At 38.7% G+C, this 16,103-nt stretch overlaps 1 protein-coding gene across 2 annotated transcripts; it reads right to left on the bottom strand.

Moving 5' to 3' along the window:
• Nucleotides 1-247: 247 nt before the first annotated feature.
• On the bottom strand, nt 248-4,072 carry LOC104234285 (heat shock cognate 70 kDa protein 2-like). Of its 2 annotated transcripts, none has more exons than XM_009787820.2 (3): nt 3,105-4,072; nt 2,769-3,032; nt 248-2,151 (listed from the first exon to the last, which is right to left on the bottom strand). In XM_009787820.2, exons 1-3 carry the CDS (start codon nt 3,967-3,969, stop codon nt 533-535), a joined length of 2,748 nt encoding a protein of 915 aa, XP_009786122.2. In that variant the 5' UTR covers nt 3,970-4,072; the 3' UTR covers nt 248-532. The 2 variants fall into 2 exon arrangements, with proteins under 2 accessions (XP_009786122.2, XP_009786120.2); XM_009787818.2 differs by having other exon boundaries at nt 249-2,151; nt 2,769-3,038; nt 3,105-4,071.
• Nucleotides 4,073-16,103: the final 12,031 nt, after the last annotated feature.

Below are 16,103 nucleotides of genomic sequence, written 5' to 3'. Positions count from 1 at the left end.
GTATCTAGGATAATCCAGGGTTCACGTGAACCCATACTCCTTTCCTTAAATCATGTATAACAATATTATATTTTTTTAAAACTACTAAAATATATGTGCGTGCCCCATGCTCAAAGACTCCTAGCAAAATTGGCGGTTCAAATCCCACACTAGATGGTCTTATTTTCAACATGAAATATAGATATATAATGAAAATCACTACAATTTCAAAAAGAATATAATTTTGAACCTATAATTTTAAAAGTATAGTGAGTTCATGGTAAGACACTATAGTTAAATCCGTCAAATGTAAATCCTAGATTTACCTCTTCATAATTGTGCACCCATTCTTTTGAAATGTTGGATCCGCCTGAGTAGTTTAAAACTATAATATTACATAAATTTTCTGTTTATCGGTTTTTAATTTTCTAAATCCGAAACCATACCAAAAAACTGAAAATTTTAATTTCTCAATCGGAAACCAAACCAAAAAACCAATCCAAATTAAAATTCGATTTGGTTTTTCGATTTAATCCGAATAATGCACACCCACTTACATGTCGCCTCCTGCCCCAGGGTACATTTTTGCAGTCATTGAGTTGCAGAGGCTCTGTAGCTCCTTCAGTTTGCCCTCAATTTGATCAGCCCCAGCAAGGTGGTTGCCGTTGAGCCATTGGTTGCTTTGCTCGGTGGCATCCTCAATCGTCTCCTTGTAATCTTTCACAGCTTTCTTCATATTGTTTGAGTAGTTCTCCAAAGCATTCTTTGCCTTGACCTTCCTCTTGTGTTCCTCATCCTCAGATTTGTACTTCTCTGCTTCCTGAACCATCTTCTCGATCTCCTCCTTCGAGAGTCTGCCCTTGTTATTGGTGACTGTAATCTTGTTCTTCTTACCATTCGTCGTGTCCTCAGTAGAGACATTCAAGATACCATTGGCATCAATTTGAAGGCGCGCTGTGATTTGAGGACTTTTAGGAGGAACGCCAGAGAGCTCGAATTCGCCAAGCAAGTTGTTGTCCGTGATCTTCACTTTCTCACCTTCAAAGACCTGAATCGTTTTCGTGTGGGGGTAGATTGTAAAGTGTTTATTCCTTGTTGGGATAGTGGTGTTTTTGGGAATCGACGTTACAGCATTGTTATGAGAAGTATCAGATCTCACACTAAGGGAAAGAGGAGTAACATCCAACGGCAAAAGGTCCTGCACCTTACGCTCACCACTTAAAATTGCAGCATGCACTACAGCACCATAAGCAACAGCCTCATCAGGGTTGATGCTTTTGCATAGCTCCTTTCCATTGAAAAGGTCCTGCAAAAGTTGTTGGACCTTTGGGATTTTAGTGGAACCACCAATCAGGACGACATCATGAACCGAGATCTGGATCATCCGAGCGTCCCTCAAACAGCGCTCAACTGATGTCACACACTTTGCAAACAGATCCATGTTAAGCTCTTCAAACTTAGTACGTGTGATGGTGGAAGAAAGGTCAATACCCTCGTATAGATTGACGATTTCAATGGTGGTCTGAGCAGAGGATGAAAGAGTCCTTTTTGCACTCTCACATGCAGTTCTCAACCTTTGGAGCGCCATAGGATTACTAGTGATATCCTTTGTGCTCTTTATCTTGAATTCCTGAACAAAATGGTTAACCAACCTATTGGTGAAGTCCTCGCCTCCAAGGCTGGTGTCTCCAGCAGTAGCTTTCACCACAAAGAGACTACCTTCCACAATTGTGAGAATAGAGACATCCAATGTACCACCACCAAGATCAAAGATTAGCACATTCTTCTCAGCAACACCCGTAGCTTTGTTATCAAGACCATAATAAGCAAGGGCAGCTGCTGTAGGTTCATTGATAATACGCATCACATTCAGGCCTGCAATAACACCAGCATCCTTGGTGGCCTGACGCTGAGAGTCATTGAAGTAGGCTGGAACAGTAACCACAGCATTCCTAACACTTGTGCCAAGGAAAGCTTCAGCAATCTCTTTCATCTTCATGAGCACCATAGCTGAGATCTCCTCAGCAGTAAACTGTTTCTTCTCACCCTTGTAGTAGACTCCAATCCTCGGCGGCTTATCACCAGCAACAGCACCAACCTGGAATGGCCACAACTTCATGTCACTCTGCACAGAGGCATCACTAAATCTCCTACCTATCAACCTTTTAGCAGCTGCATGGTGCAAAAGTTCAGGTTAACATCAGCATGTGGTTTTCAAGAACTAAATAATTTTTATAGCCGGTGTGCTTACGCTCCAAAACAGCCATAAACAAACTTTCAAGAATTTTCACATAATAGTAACACATTAACATGCTTATGATCAAACCAAAATTTTGTATGTTCTTCATAACAACACTATCATCAGACAATAGCCGAGCTCTATCTGCTAATCAGACAAGAAAACTGTTTTCCTTGTCGTGCTGAAAGTTTCTGAGAACAATTTCAGCATAATACTTTTGTTCGCCGGTTACATTGATTGAAGAGTTGATAAGAAAGATCGATCTTGGCGTGGATACGCATAAAATGTTCGCATTATCAAATAAATTTTTGAAACGAAATTCTATTCACCAAGTACGTCTTAAGTCCAATCTTTAACATGTGAATTAATTTTAAACACGAAAATTCTGCCTAGAATTTCGTTGAGTGTTATCAATACTTATATGCAATCATACATTAACATCGCGGATCTATCAAGTAGAATAGAAATCAGTAAAATATAAAGCTCTTCGCATACATAACATGGTATGAAAAATCTGATATATTAAAACCGCAAAAAGACGAGATCTTACCAAAGACAGTATTGGTAGGGTTCCTAGCGACTTCTTTTTCGGCGACATGACCAATGAGACGCTCCAAATCAGTGAAACTAACGTAGGATGGCGTCCTTCTGTTACCTTGACCATTGGCAATGATTTCAACATGGTCGTGTTGCCACACGCCGACGGATGAGTATGTAGTTCCGAGATCGATTCCGATCATCGGTCCTGGCAACACGTCGACGGATGAGTATGTAGTGGCGAGATCGATTCCGATCACCGGTCCTTGTGCTTTTGCTGCCACTATAAAGGGTTGTTATTATACTATAAATTCTTGGAATTAATTATTACTGTACTATAAATTCTTGCCTGGCTTTATTTTATCATTTTTTTCCTTCAGATAATTGGGCAGTAGCAGTATCAGTCCCAGCACCGCCGCATACATAGAGCTTTCACCCTCTAAATTAGTCAGCTCCAGCTGCGATTTCACTCCCTGATAATAGGTTTCAGCATCTTCTTGAAGCCACCGCAGCAGCAAACCAATGAAAGGTGAAGCAACCTGACACCATTCTTTGATCTTATGGAGTTTAGTTCCCGGCGTCGGAAACACGTCAGCAAATCCATCACCAAAATTCTTTACTGTCGCCACCATTTTTCCAACACGAAAGCTTTCATCATCTTGTTCAGTCGAACGCAGCAGAAACTTTATGATGTATAAAGCAACCTGACACCATTCTTTGATCATTTGAACCCTAGTTCCCGGCGGAAACACCGTAGTAAACCAACTAGGAAATCCATTACCAAAAATATTCTTCATTATTTCCGCCCCTACTTTTCCAACATAAAAGCTTACATAAAGAATAACTAGAATCCCTATGAAGCATAAAGCAAACTTACACCATTCTTTGATCTTTTCGGTTCTAGTTTCCGGCGGAAACACCCTATTAAACCAACTAGCAAATCCACCACCAATATTCTTCATTGTCACCACCATTTCTCCTCCAATATTCTTCAGCGTCAGTAACACTTGGCCACCAACATTCTTTAGCGTCACTAACACTTGGCCGCCAACATTCTTTAGCGTCACTAACACTTTGGCACCAAAATCCTTTAGCATCTGCAACAATCTTTTTATCTCACTTGATATTGAGTTAAGTGTCTCCGTTACACTTTCCACCGCGTTCCCTGAATTGATCATCAATTCGTCTATTACAAATTCCAAGTCTCTCTCCATATTACGGCTGTCTGTCTATGTGCGAATGAGAGTTCAAACTAATACCGTAGTTTAAACTGATCTTTCTTGAAAGACCAAGTGGTGTTTACAATTTTTTTATTACTATGTTTAAAATATTACAGAATCTGTTTGAACTAGAAATATGAAAATTTATTTTTACGATGGAACACATTTGACTAGGCACGTAGAGAAAAGAGAATACTTTTAAACTTGTGGTGTAAAATAAGTCGCATATATTTTGTGTGGTTATAAATCATTGTATAAAAGTAAATTGTTTTCAAATAAGGAAGAAGATCATTCTTTTTGGCATAGAATAAAAAGCAAATAGGTTCACATAAAATTGAAACGGATGGAGTATTAACTAAATAAATTAGCAAATATCAAATTTTAAACAACTTAGTTTTCCTAATACAATTTTGAGTTAGTTTTGGAACAGAGACTCCAATCTTTTTCTAGTTACTCGATTCTGAATTATAATTTGCATATATTTCAGTAAATATTTTAGATAAATACTTACTCCCTCTGTTTCAGTTTATGTGAACCTATTTCCTTTTTTGTCCGTTTCAAAAAGAATATCCCATTTCTAAATTTAGAAACAATTTAACTTAAGCTTACAATTCTACCCTTAATGAGAAGTGTTTATAACCACACAAATATCCTGGACCCCTATTTAACTTGTTTAGGACCACAAATTCCAAAAATCGTTATTTTTTTTTCTTAAACTTTATGCCTAGTCAAACATGTACACATAAATTGAAATGAACCCTTTCTAAATTTGGTAACAATTTAGCTTAAACTTACAACTATATCATTAATGAGAAGTTTTTATAACCACACAAATACTCTGTGTCACATTTGGACTTATTTAGGACCACAAATTCCAAAAATCTTCATATTTTCACTTTTTTATTTTTTTCCTTTTGTCATAATATAAGAGACTTAATAAGGAAGATAAAGTAGTTGTCGTCTTCCTAGTCAACAAATTAAAGATAAAATTCATAGATACATGGGAGTTAGAAAATTACAAGATGTATCGCAAACTCGTCGTTAGCTACAGATTCTTTCAAAGCCTCCTCTCATTCATACATGTCTTTATAATCAATAAATACTCTTTTCAAAATATTTTTAAAACAATACAGGGCATTCGAGTTCTTATTAAATTATGAAATTTAATCTCAATAACAGTAAATCTATCTCAAGAAACGGTAGAACAAGTCCAGAACTAATGAGAATATTCAAATAGTAGTAATCATCTCAAATAAATATTTCGATGTCATACAAGTAAAGAACTTTTTTTACACGTAAATTCAAAAACAATCGGTAACAAATTCATATTAGAAATCATCGTATATAAATTCAATAGTAGCTGTTATAGTACTATTGCATAACATGATTTTCTTTCTCATGACTTGTTAATGGGCCCATCTTCGGGGAGTCAATATATATATATATATATATTTATCATGAGGAAACTAAGGGGGACTAGACCTAACCTCAAACTTACATCAGAAATTACAATAAAAGAATGGTGCACCTGGCCATTCTTCAAAACTCGGAGTTTATAAACAAAATGATTGCTGAATTTATTTTACATATAATTTTTTTACTTACTTACATAGTGTATTTTTTCAAGCGAATGGTGGCTCTGCCACTGCCAGCATCTACATCTCACTTAAAGTAGTCAATTCACAATCTCTTCATATCATCAACCTTATAACTTTAACACGTGTCTTTTGAAAGATCTAGCGGTTCATATTTATTTGATTAACCAAAAGAGATTTAATTCACGTTAGCAAGCAGAAAAGTCTTAACTTGGAAAAGAGAACTCATTAAATATTCTTTTGAAAAGAATACGCATGCGTCAACTCATTTTATAGTCTTTGGATAAGAAAATCATAAATGTTAAAAAAAATAAAAGAAAAAGAACAATATTGCAGAGAAAAGTAGAGAGAAAATTCTTATTGATTTGAGATGAATTATTATGGAATAGAACCCCTATATTTATAGGGGAAAAGTGTCACGACCCTAAAATCAATCCGGTCGTAATGGCGTCTATCATAAAACTAGGTCAGCCGACACAACTCCCGAATTAATCATTAATCAATAAAAGTCAATTTTTAAGCCTTTAATTAATCAAATATCACATAATGTAAGTCAAGATGAACAATGCGGAATAAATACACAAGCCCGCCATCAGGGTGTCACGAGCATCTACTAAGGTCTGAATACAACAAGAATCTAAGAATGTACTAAATACAGTCTAAGGAAGACAAGAGGGAGAAAAGCAGTGCTGCGAAAATCGGACAGCTACCTTGCTAACTCCAATGACTCTGCCCTTGAGCAATCAACACCCCGCTACTGAGTCCAGAACTACCTGAGTCTGCACACAAGGTGCAGGGAGTAATGTGAGTACGCCAACTCAGTGAGTAATAAAAGTAAAAGCAGTTGAGAGATAAGAAAACTCGTAAAACATAGCAAAATGCTACAAAGAGGCGGTGTAAACCAATACAATGCAATAAAACAACGAGAACTTGTAAACTACCTTAGTTCAGTATAAGCTTCTTCAAAACCTTTTTTAACAATTAAACAAGTGAATGAAAAATAGTGAGAAAAGGTAAACACATAAAATCAGCCCCTCGGGCAAAATACCAACAAAACCAGCCCATCGGGCTATCTCATAATCACTTGTATCAACCCATCGGGCAATAACATGGAACAATCTCAGCCCCTCGGGCTAAATCACATCACACACTGGGTACCCACGCTCTCTGAGGGTGTACAGTCTCCGGGAGGGGCCCCTTACGGCCCAAGCGCAATATCAAGTCATCTCGTGACATAATCAATAGGCTCTCAGCCTCATATCAAGCCACCTCATGGCATAACAACTCAGGCCCTCAGCCTCATAATCATAAATCAGTACAACACTGCTCCGGCGTGCAACCCGATCCCATAATAACCTCAAGACACAGGCCATCAGCCCTACTCAGTCAGAAATTCTTAAAACCACTCGGGCACAGTAAAATATGATGCTCAGCTTAAAATATCATTTAAGATGTCAAAACTGAGTAAACATGACTGAGTTATAAAATAGTAGAATATATCATGACTGAGTACAAGTATAAAGTCAAATCAGTGAGGAATAGTAGTAAAAATTCCCTAAGGGTCCAAAACAGTTGGTACGAGGCCCAAATATAGCATTCAGCCCAAAACATGATGATAGCAAACCGTTTTAAATCAAACACGCAATAAAACAATTATACGGGATGGACTAAGTCATAGTCCCCAATAGTGCACGACCCCACGCTCGTCATCTAGCGTGTGCGTCACCTCAATATAGCACAACAATGTGAAATCCGGGATTTCATACCCTCAGGACAATATTTAAAAATATTACTCACCTCAATCCGGTCTAACTCTAGCCCGTGATGCCTTTGCCTCTCGACTCCGCCTCCGAATGCATCAAATCTAGCCAAAAGCAGATTCATACCATCAAAACATGCTAAGGGAACAAAGCCCATTCGAAAATATCCAATTTATACCAAAATTTCGAAATTGGCCAAACCCGGCCCCAGGGGATCACGTTTCGGATTCCGATAAAAATTATAAAACTAGAATCCTTACACGCTCACGAATTCATACATACAAAGAACATCCAAATCGGATATCAAATGCCCATTCAAATCCCCAAAAGAATTCTCAAACTTTTCTTCCATTTTTCCCCAATTTCCACTCTAATTTCTCAAATTAAATGATGAAATTCAAGACTAAATCATGGAATTAAACCAAATATGAGTGAAGAATACTTACCCCAATAGCTCCACTGAAAATCTCCTCAAATTTCACCTTCTCCCAAGCTCTCCAATAGTTTTTGTGGCATTGGACTTAAACTCTCGATTTTGAACTTAAACATTCTGCCCAGATTTTTCCTTCATCACGATCGCAGAAATTGCCTCGTGATCACGAAACACAAAAGGACTGCCCCTCATAACAACCTTATGCAATCGCGGAACAACACACGCGATCGCGAAACATAGCCTAGCCAACTCACGCGATCGCGACCATCCCCACGTGATCGCATAGAACAATGCCTTCCACCGCTCACCAGCCCACTTTCTTCTACGCGAACGCGGCCTTGCCCACGCGTTCGCGAAGCACAACTTCTCAAACAACCACGATCGTGAATCCCTCTACTACAAATGCATAGAATAACTTCACCCCAGCCCCAAAATAGTCTACGCGATCGCGAAGAGCAAAATACTTGCAACAAAATACCAGCAAAATTGCTACTTTCAAAACATGAAATTGATCCGTTTAACTACCCAAAACTCACCCCGAGGCCCTCGAGACCTCAAACAAACAAGACAACATATCCCATAACATCATTCAAACTTGTTCCAACCTTCGGAATGCTCAAAACAACATCAAAACACCAAATCATCATCGAATTCAAGCCTAAGAATTCCAAAAACTTCCAAATTTTGCTTTCGATCAAAAAGTCTATCAAACCTCGTCCGAATGACCTGAAATTTCGCACACATATCACAAATGACACAACGGACCTACTCCAACTTCCGAAATTCCATTCCGACCCCTATATCGAAATCTCACCTATCAACCGGACAACGCCAAAATTCTAATTTCGCCAATTCAAGCCTAAACCTTCCACTGACCTCCAAAATACATTCTGATCACGCTCTTAAGTCCCAAATCACCTAACGGAGCTAACCAAATCATAAAAATTCCAATCCGAGATCATATTCTAACAAGTCAAAACTTGGTCAAACCTTTCAAATTTTAAGTTTCAAATTGAGAACTGTTCTTCCAAATCCATTCTGATTACCCTGAAAACCAAAACTAACGATTTACATAAGTCATAATACATCTCACAGGGCTAGTCATGCCAGAGAACTAGCGAGCGAAGTACAACAACTTAAAACGATCGGTCGGGTCATTACATCCTCCCCCACTTAAACATACGTTCGTCCTCGAACGTGCCCAGAGTTGTTCCAAAGGCCAACCAATCGCTGAATAACCTTACCATGCACATACCCGGGGGTGATCCCACGTCACCCTATCTCATATAGGTCCGATAACACAATGTAAATGAAATTTTACAATCCAACCTAGCCCATAAACCTTAGAACCACATTTCCACTTATGAAATACTCTACAAGATCAGAATCTCACATCTATACTCTGAATAAGCCCGAACAAGCTGTAACAAACCACACCCGCAGACTCAAATGCCATTACATGACATACCACATAACTCAAACACTTGTAGTGATAACTTCAAATCACAACAACTGCACACAACAAGCAAATATCGATAATAACCTCTTATCAATTAAAGTCTCATTACAACACTTTTATATACTGCCAATGATAAATAAAACACGTAGAAAGTCATAACCATTTCTCAGATCAACCATTCGAGAAGCCACTCCTTATTTGGCATGGACCATAACAAAGTTCTGAGCCGCACATCGATATTATCCTTCTAACACGCTGAAACTGAATCCGTTTGTATTTATTCTAGATCCCAATGATCTCATCTAATCAAACATAACTACTCTGGTGACATGACACATCAATACAATCTAAAGCCACATCTCATGCAATCCGCACACCAATAAGCAACAATTCGAACATACTCAAATCATGAAAACAACTCGAATGAAATAGCTGTACCATAAGTTCACTAGTACCACCACAATAAAATGTTGAGAACCCATTACACGTCGTAGAAACAGAACACACGAATCTAACCCAAAGGGTCATACCTCTACATAACTTCGCTGCAATGCGCGACCCTATCCAAATGCTAGTCCACATGAAACACCTCAAGTCAATATGCTCAAAATCGAACCACGCGCAATATGATGTTTAGAACAAAGAAAATCATCATAACCATGACAAAGCAATTGACATAACATTACAAAAACCTGAAGGGGAAACAACTGATACGCTATCCGCCGAGTAATACCCAATACTCTTCTCGCTCGAATTCCACTGAGAGACCTCAATAAAACCGCACCACATGTGCCTATAACCAACAATCCCAATGCCTCGCAACATGGAAAGGTAACTCATAGATCTTACCAGGTCATTAATAAGCTCAATAACAATTGAATCAACACCTCCTTCAACAATACAACTCGGAGTCAACCAAGCCGACTCGATGAAGAACACACATCCATATTGGTCTACCAATGAACCCCTTATCAAGGAATCCCTGAAGCTGTTTCTTTAACTCCTTTAACTCCGTCGGTGCCATACGCTATGGTGCCCGACACCAAGTCAATACCGAAATCAATATCCCTGCCCGGCGACACGCCCGACAGCAGGAAGCACATCCGGAAAATCCCTCACCACTGGAACTGAATCAATGGTAGTAGTCTCTGCACTGACATCCATCACGAAGGCCAAATAAGAAAGACAACCCTTCCTGGCCATCCACTAGGTCTTCAAAAATGAAACCACCCTACTAAAAACATAATCTATCGAACCTCGCCACTCAATTCCTGGCATCATTAGCATAGCCAACGCCGTCGTCTTAGCGTAAAATTCCGGAATAGCACGACATGGAAAACAACCAGTCCATATCCAATACCATACCAAAATCCAGCATACTAAGCAACGAGGATCCACTCAGGTCTCTAAACCTCCAATAGTTACCACACAAGGTCGATATACGCGGTCCACAATCACGACCTAACCTGTTTATGAGAACTCCCAGTCTCCAAATCCATAAAGCATGCGAATCACCATATCCAATCTCAACTCCACCGTCCGAATATACAACACACCCCTAATACACAATCATCCTACGTGAGGTACTCATATAATTCTTCTATGCCACCCAGCAAACTCTAATATCAGCCGTCGATCTAACAAGAGAGTGTCGTAATACTAATAAAGTATCCTCAACTCAAACACATCGCCCCTTCTAAAATGTATACCCTCATCAAGCTACACCACTTAGTAATATCATTTCCATAATCATCTGAAGCTGCCTGTACTGCCTAAGAATTCTATGACCTTCCTTTCAGAACTGAACCGTGACCTTACACATGCAAATCTCAATCTTAGACAACATACCGTATATACCATACCATCCTAGGATAAATATGAGAACTTCATATCCCTTCCAAGCCACAAGCAACTACGTTCTCACTAGCCAAGAACTTTCCATTGATCCCATCCAGAAAAAATCACTATACATCCCATGCTCCTCACGTTCGTAGAAAATATACACTTCTAACCATGGTAGAAACCATCAAGAACTCTCTGAATTCCACTTGCACAAAACTAAACGTCAGGACTGAATCCTTCTAACTCGACCCAGCTACGCAGGCCACTAAAACCCAAAAGCATTGCCGCGAAACACCTATAGAAACTCATTACCTCGTAAGCATCCAAAGAACTAATCATATCCTTACCATGCCGATCCGGCCTACTACCAAGCTATCCCATCTATCCAAGTTCCTTCTGATTTACCTTCAACTTGATACTTCTTCTCGCTACAACACCACAATTCTCGACCCAGACTTGCCACACGAGATCCAAAGCATAAAACTACACTGTCCTACGGCTCATAAACCGCTTAATACTCTCTTAAATATTCCCAAATGCACCACGTTCAAATACCTACCCCGAAGGGACTCCCTGCGAACCCAAAGCCATTACCTTCACCTTCCTGATACTAACATATAGAATCCCCTAATGATATAGAAATACCACGAGTCTTGACACCCTCCAATGCAAACCTCAGTTTCTAGCCAATTATACAACTTGAAAATTTCCAATTATTACATGTAAAAACTTGAACCCCCTAGAACCATTCTCGAGAGTCATCCACTCTATTCAAACCGTAATTAGACCGATCAAATGGACCGGACGACCCGTGATCCATTAACTTACCGACATCGCAGAATGTAACCTCACCTTAATACAATCAAGCAACTTCCTGGTCTATGCACCGTACATCCTTTACCGATAACAACTCAAGTCATTCCATGATTCTCGTACACCCATAAAGCATAACATAACCTTTATTGAAATTTCCTTTACTCGAGCCATCCTTGGTCTCAACCTCCGTAAGCCATAACTGATTCACCCATACGCCTCAAACTGGAACCAACATAGTACATAATCGTGCAATCAACTAATCAATAGCAGACTCCCTCACTTGACTCAAAGCCCTAGATCAAAACACATAATAACTCATAATGCATATATCTATTACTGCCATAATACCATAGTGAGATTAAACTCAATCCTTCATAAGCTCGTGAAACACAAGCCATCCAGTACTTTAAATCTTCTACAAATCTCGCATTCACCCTCATAACAGTCAAGCCCACTCTCTTAGGCGACCCAAATTCAAATTGCAACACATATATTTCACTGGTAACAGAGGTCTTCCAATAAACGACATAAAGGATCACACAAACTTCAGAACAATCCGCAGAAGATAGCCCACCTGTCTCGCTCAAACTAACATCTCCTTATACCCTTCCACCGTCATAAACAATACGCAGTTACTTAATTTTCCTGAGTCTAAACTCATATCACAACGTGAAATCCACTTCACTTCCCAACTAGGCAATAGAAAAGGTCCTTTAACACGCCCACAACTCGGGCTAAACATCAAATCACGATGGAAACCAAGCACCGGATAGTTCTCACTACCCCCAAGCAAACCCTTCTTGTCTCGTCTAAATCATATGTACACATCTCGCAATCACATCATACTTATCACGTAGCTATCTAGTCATCACTTTCACTAATAGGGACACCATCGAATATATAAATCCAAAAGTACGTGCTCACACAATCAACGCCGCAGTGCTTAAGCTATAGGCAAAATATGGCCTCAAGTCCTCCACACTGGCCCAATAATAACACACAGAGATCATATCTTGCCCCTCAATTGTCGCGCCCCCTTTTTCTCACAAAATTAGGTTTATGACATTTGGGAGGACAACTCGTTCCCTTTCGGGAATTGGGTTTCAATTGAAGAGTCGCCACCTAATGATTTAAGTGCATTAGGACACTAAGAAAGGTTTGATTTGAACAACCAGATATTGGGTAAGGGCTTGAAATTATCCCAAGAGAAAGGTATTAGACACTCCTCAAGATCCACTAGTGTGGTTCCCAGCCAAACCATTGTTGTGACTTTAGGTACAAATAACATGTAGGAAAATAAGAACTTCAAACAAGAGGGGATTTTCATGTAATGGTTACAAAACTGGTGAAGTTAAAAGAACTAAAAGAAAAGCTGATTTTTTTAAGAAAATAGTTTGAAATTTGATAATAAACAACGAAACAAATAAATAAAGGAAAAGGGATCCTAGGTTTGTAATAATATGGATCACCCCACACAACATCCGGTAATCACTCCTCAATGAGGGGCTACACGAGATGTTATCGCATGGTCATCATATCCATATCTACCCTTTCCCACCCCGTTGAGGTATTAAAGTGCAAAATGGTCTCGTTTACTTATTGCATGTTATTACCCGCCCCAATCCTATCAGTCCCGAAGGCATTTGGGACTACTAATCCTAAAGGGGAGGGATATTGGGCTTATTTGTGGTTTCAAAAGGTAAAAATACTAAGGTGACAAACAAAACATATGTGGTAAGTATGAGGAAGCATATAAACAAATGAAAAGGCTCAAATAGACCTCCTTTAAGTAGAGAAAGGCAAGTAGTTAGCATGACTTACACATACTGTTTAGGGTCTGATTAAACTTAAAGGATCGACGTAGACTGTTTTATTACATAGTTCAGATAAGAAGCCCGAATCAGGCCTGCCTGCTGGTTGTAGCATATAAAATATGATTTAGTTTATAAACTTTCACCTCATGGCTTGCCTAAGTGTTAGACGAAGACCCTATAGGCATGATATCTACTGATTCCATAAACAATGAAGTAAACATTAATACATACTGATTTAAGAAAAATCGTCTGTTATTAAAGAAAGGCGAGTTTTAGCAAAAGAGCATGCGTCATTGTTACTGGTTTTAGACTTATAAGCGAGTGAAGCGGTTCAGATTCGATTAAAGCTATTGCAGGCATGCTTTCTATGTGTTGTCGATTTTGGACACTTTTATAAACATAGTAAAAATGCAAAAATCCTATAGGCACGACATGTAGATGCTGAATTTTGTTTAAAGCCTATGAACATGATATCTAATTGGAGTTGATTATTTAAGACCTATAAACATGTTTGCCTAATGAGGAATGCATATGCAAGATTCAGAAAGAACCTATAGGCAGGATATCTATATGATATGCAGAAATTCAGAAATAACCTATAGGCATGGTATCTATATGAGAATGCAAGATTCCTATAGACATGTTATTTATACATGAGGATGCAGAAATTCTTATAGGCATGGTATCTATATGAGAATGCAAGATTCCTATAGACGTGGTATTTATATGATAATGCAGGAATTCATAAACTCCTATAGGCAGGTTATCTACCCCTTTTGCATACATAGTTACCCTTACCTTTTTACTAGCCATCCCCAAGAGTTTTATTATAAAGTTATTACAGCCTAGAAAGAGTAAAGTAAAGAACAAATACAATCAGAAAAAGTACAACCAAGGAGAGCCTGATTCATACTTCCTGTCTGAAGTATGAAGTAAACCAACTCCAAGAGATCTTATTTCAAAGCCTTTCTCCCATTTGGATGTGTCAGGGTTCCCTAAGAGCCTCATATAGACTCCAGGCAGTGCTCACACCCAAATTCATTATAGATGAAGACATAGTGTAGTGTGGAAGGGCTAGCCTTCAAGTGTCCAAGTTCAGAGGGAACTCAAGGTCCCAAGGCAAGGCTCATAAGAGAGGGGTAGAACTTAGAGACTACGAGAGGGTGCAAGCGCAGAATTCGGAAAAAGGGAAAGGGGAAGGGAAACAATTTACATTAATACACATAGGGGTATAGGGAATGGGGAGGTGGTAAGGAGGCAAGGATAGGCTAGTGGTCATACCCAACAATGGGAAATGCTGGCACACCCATAAGCCTGTTAGAACACATTGTTTAGAGGTTAGGATCCTCTAAGGGATCAAGTTCAATCCATAGACAATAACTTGCATATTGCCATGTTTTAAACTGTAACTCAAAGCACATAAAGGGAAATAGGGAGCGATGATTCATAGCAGAAACAGGCAGTAGGACATAAGCATACTAATTTAAATGTTGAACTCTACAGAAAGCAGTAAAGTAGACATGGATACAAAGACTGTAAATAAACATATTGTTGTGGTGCTGAAGCTTAAATCAGGACATACCAGTTTCAAAGGAAACAAACAAAGAAAAGTAGTAGGTCTTGTAAACAGGCCACAATGCAGACAAGAAGAGAAAGTTATTGTGAGAGAGTATGAGTTCAGAAGGATTCTGATGTGCTCTTTGTGAAAAAGGGTCATGCCTTTTGTAGTGTGAAAATCATGAAGAAATAAGGTAAGAAAATAGTCAAGGAACTGATTGTCAATCAATTACACAAGACTTCTCTTAATTAAGGGATTCAGATTCAAACGGGTAAAAATAATTTAAGGAAAGAAAAATGAATAAGCACTTTGTGCACAACATGCAATTAAGGGTAAATACATAAAGGTTATTTAAGGATAGAATTTCTAAAATACGCGGTTGCACAAACAAGGCAAGAAAATCAATTAACAGCAAGTAAATCAAAGGTCAGGGATCTTATATGAATGAACCGAGTCCAAATGATAGGAAAGGTTTTTTAACTTAAGGGAAATCAACAAACAATGGAAAGGGAATCAATCAGACCTATTTAGAAGGAATTTGAATAAATCACGAGTTGAAAGCCTTTTTAGAGGAAGATTCATCACATGTAAAGAGCACACAAACACGTTGAGTTGAAAGAAAATGTTGTGCCATTGCAAAAATCAATAGAAAAATCCAGTGAAGAAAGAGTTTTAGAAGAGTTTAGTCAAAGGTCAGAATCATATGCAAACACAGATGTCCAAACTCAGTTCAGAGACTCGAAGTTGGTCTGAAAGAGTTAGGGGTTCTAAAATAAAAACCCAAGTTCAATTAAATCACATATTTAAACTTGGCAAAACCCCCGAATTTTAGGGTTTCCACCTTGCATCAA

This window comes from Nicotiana sylvestris, chromosome 10 (assembly GCF_000393655.2).
Source record: "Nicotiana sylvestris chromosome 10, ASM39365v2, whole genome shotgun sequence".
NCBI classification, from domain to species: Eukaryota; Viridiplantae; Streptophyta; class Magnoliopsida; order Solanales; family Solanaceae; genus Nicotiana; species Nicotiana sylvestris.
This window is presented reverse-complemented; position numbering and strand designations above follow the sequence as displayed.

Coding starts and splice junctions, on each gene's coding strand:
- LOC104234285 (XM_009787818.2), bottom strand. CDS start 3,969: ATGGAGAGAGACTTGGAATTTGTAATAGACGAATTGATGATCAATTCA. Junction 3,039..3,104: donor AAATGATAAAATAAAGCCAG/GCAAGAATTTAT, acceptor AACCCTTTATAG/TGGCAGCAAAAGCACAAGGA. Junction 2,152..2,768: donor CCCTACCAATACTGTCTTTG/GTAAGATCTCGT, acceptor TGCACCATGCAG/CTGCTAAAAGGTTGATAGGT.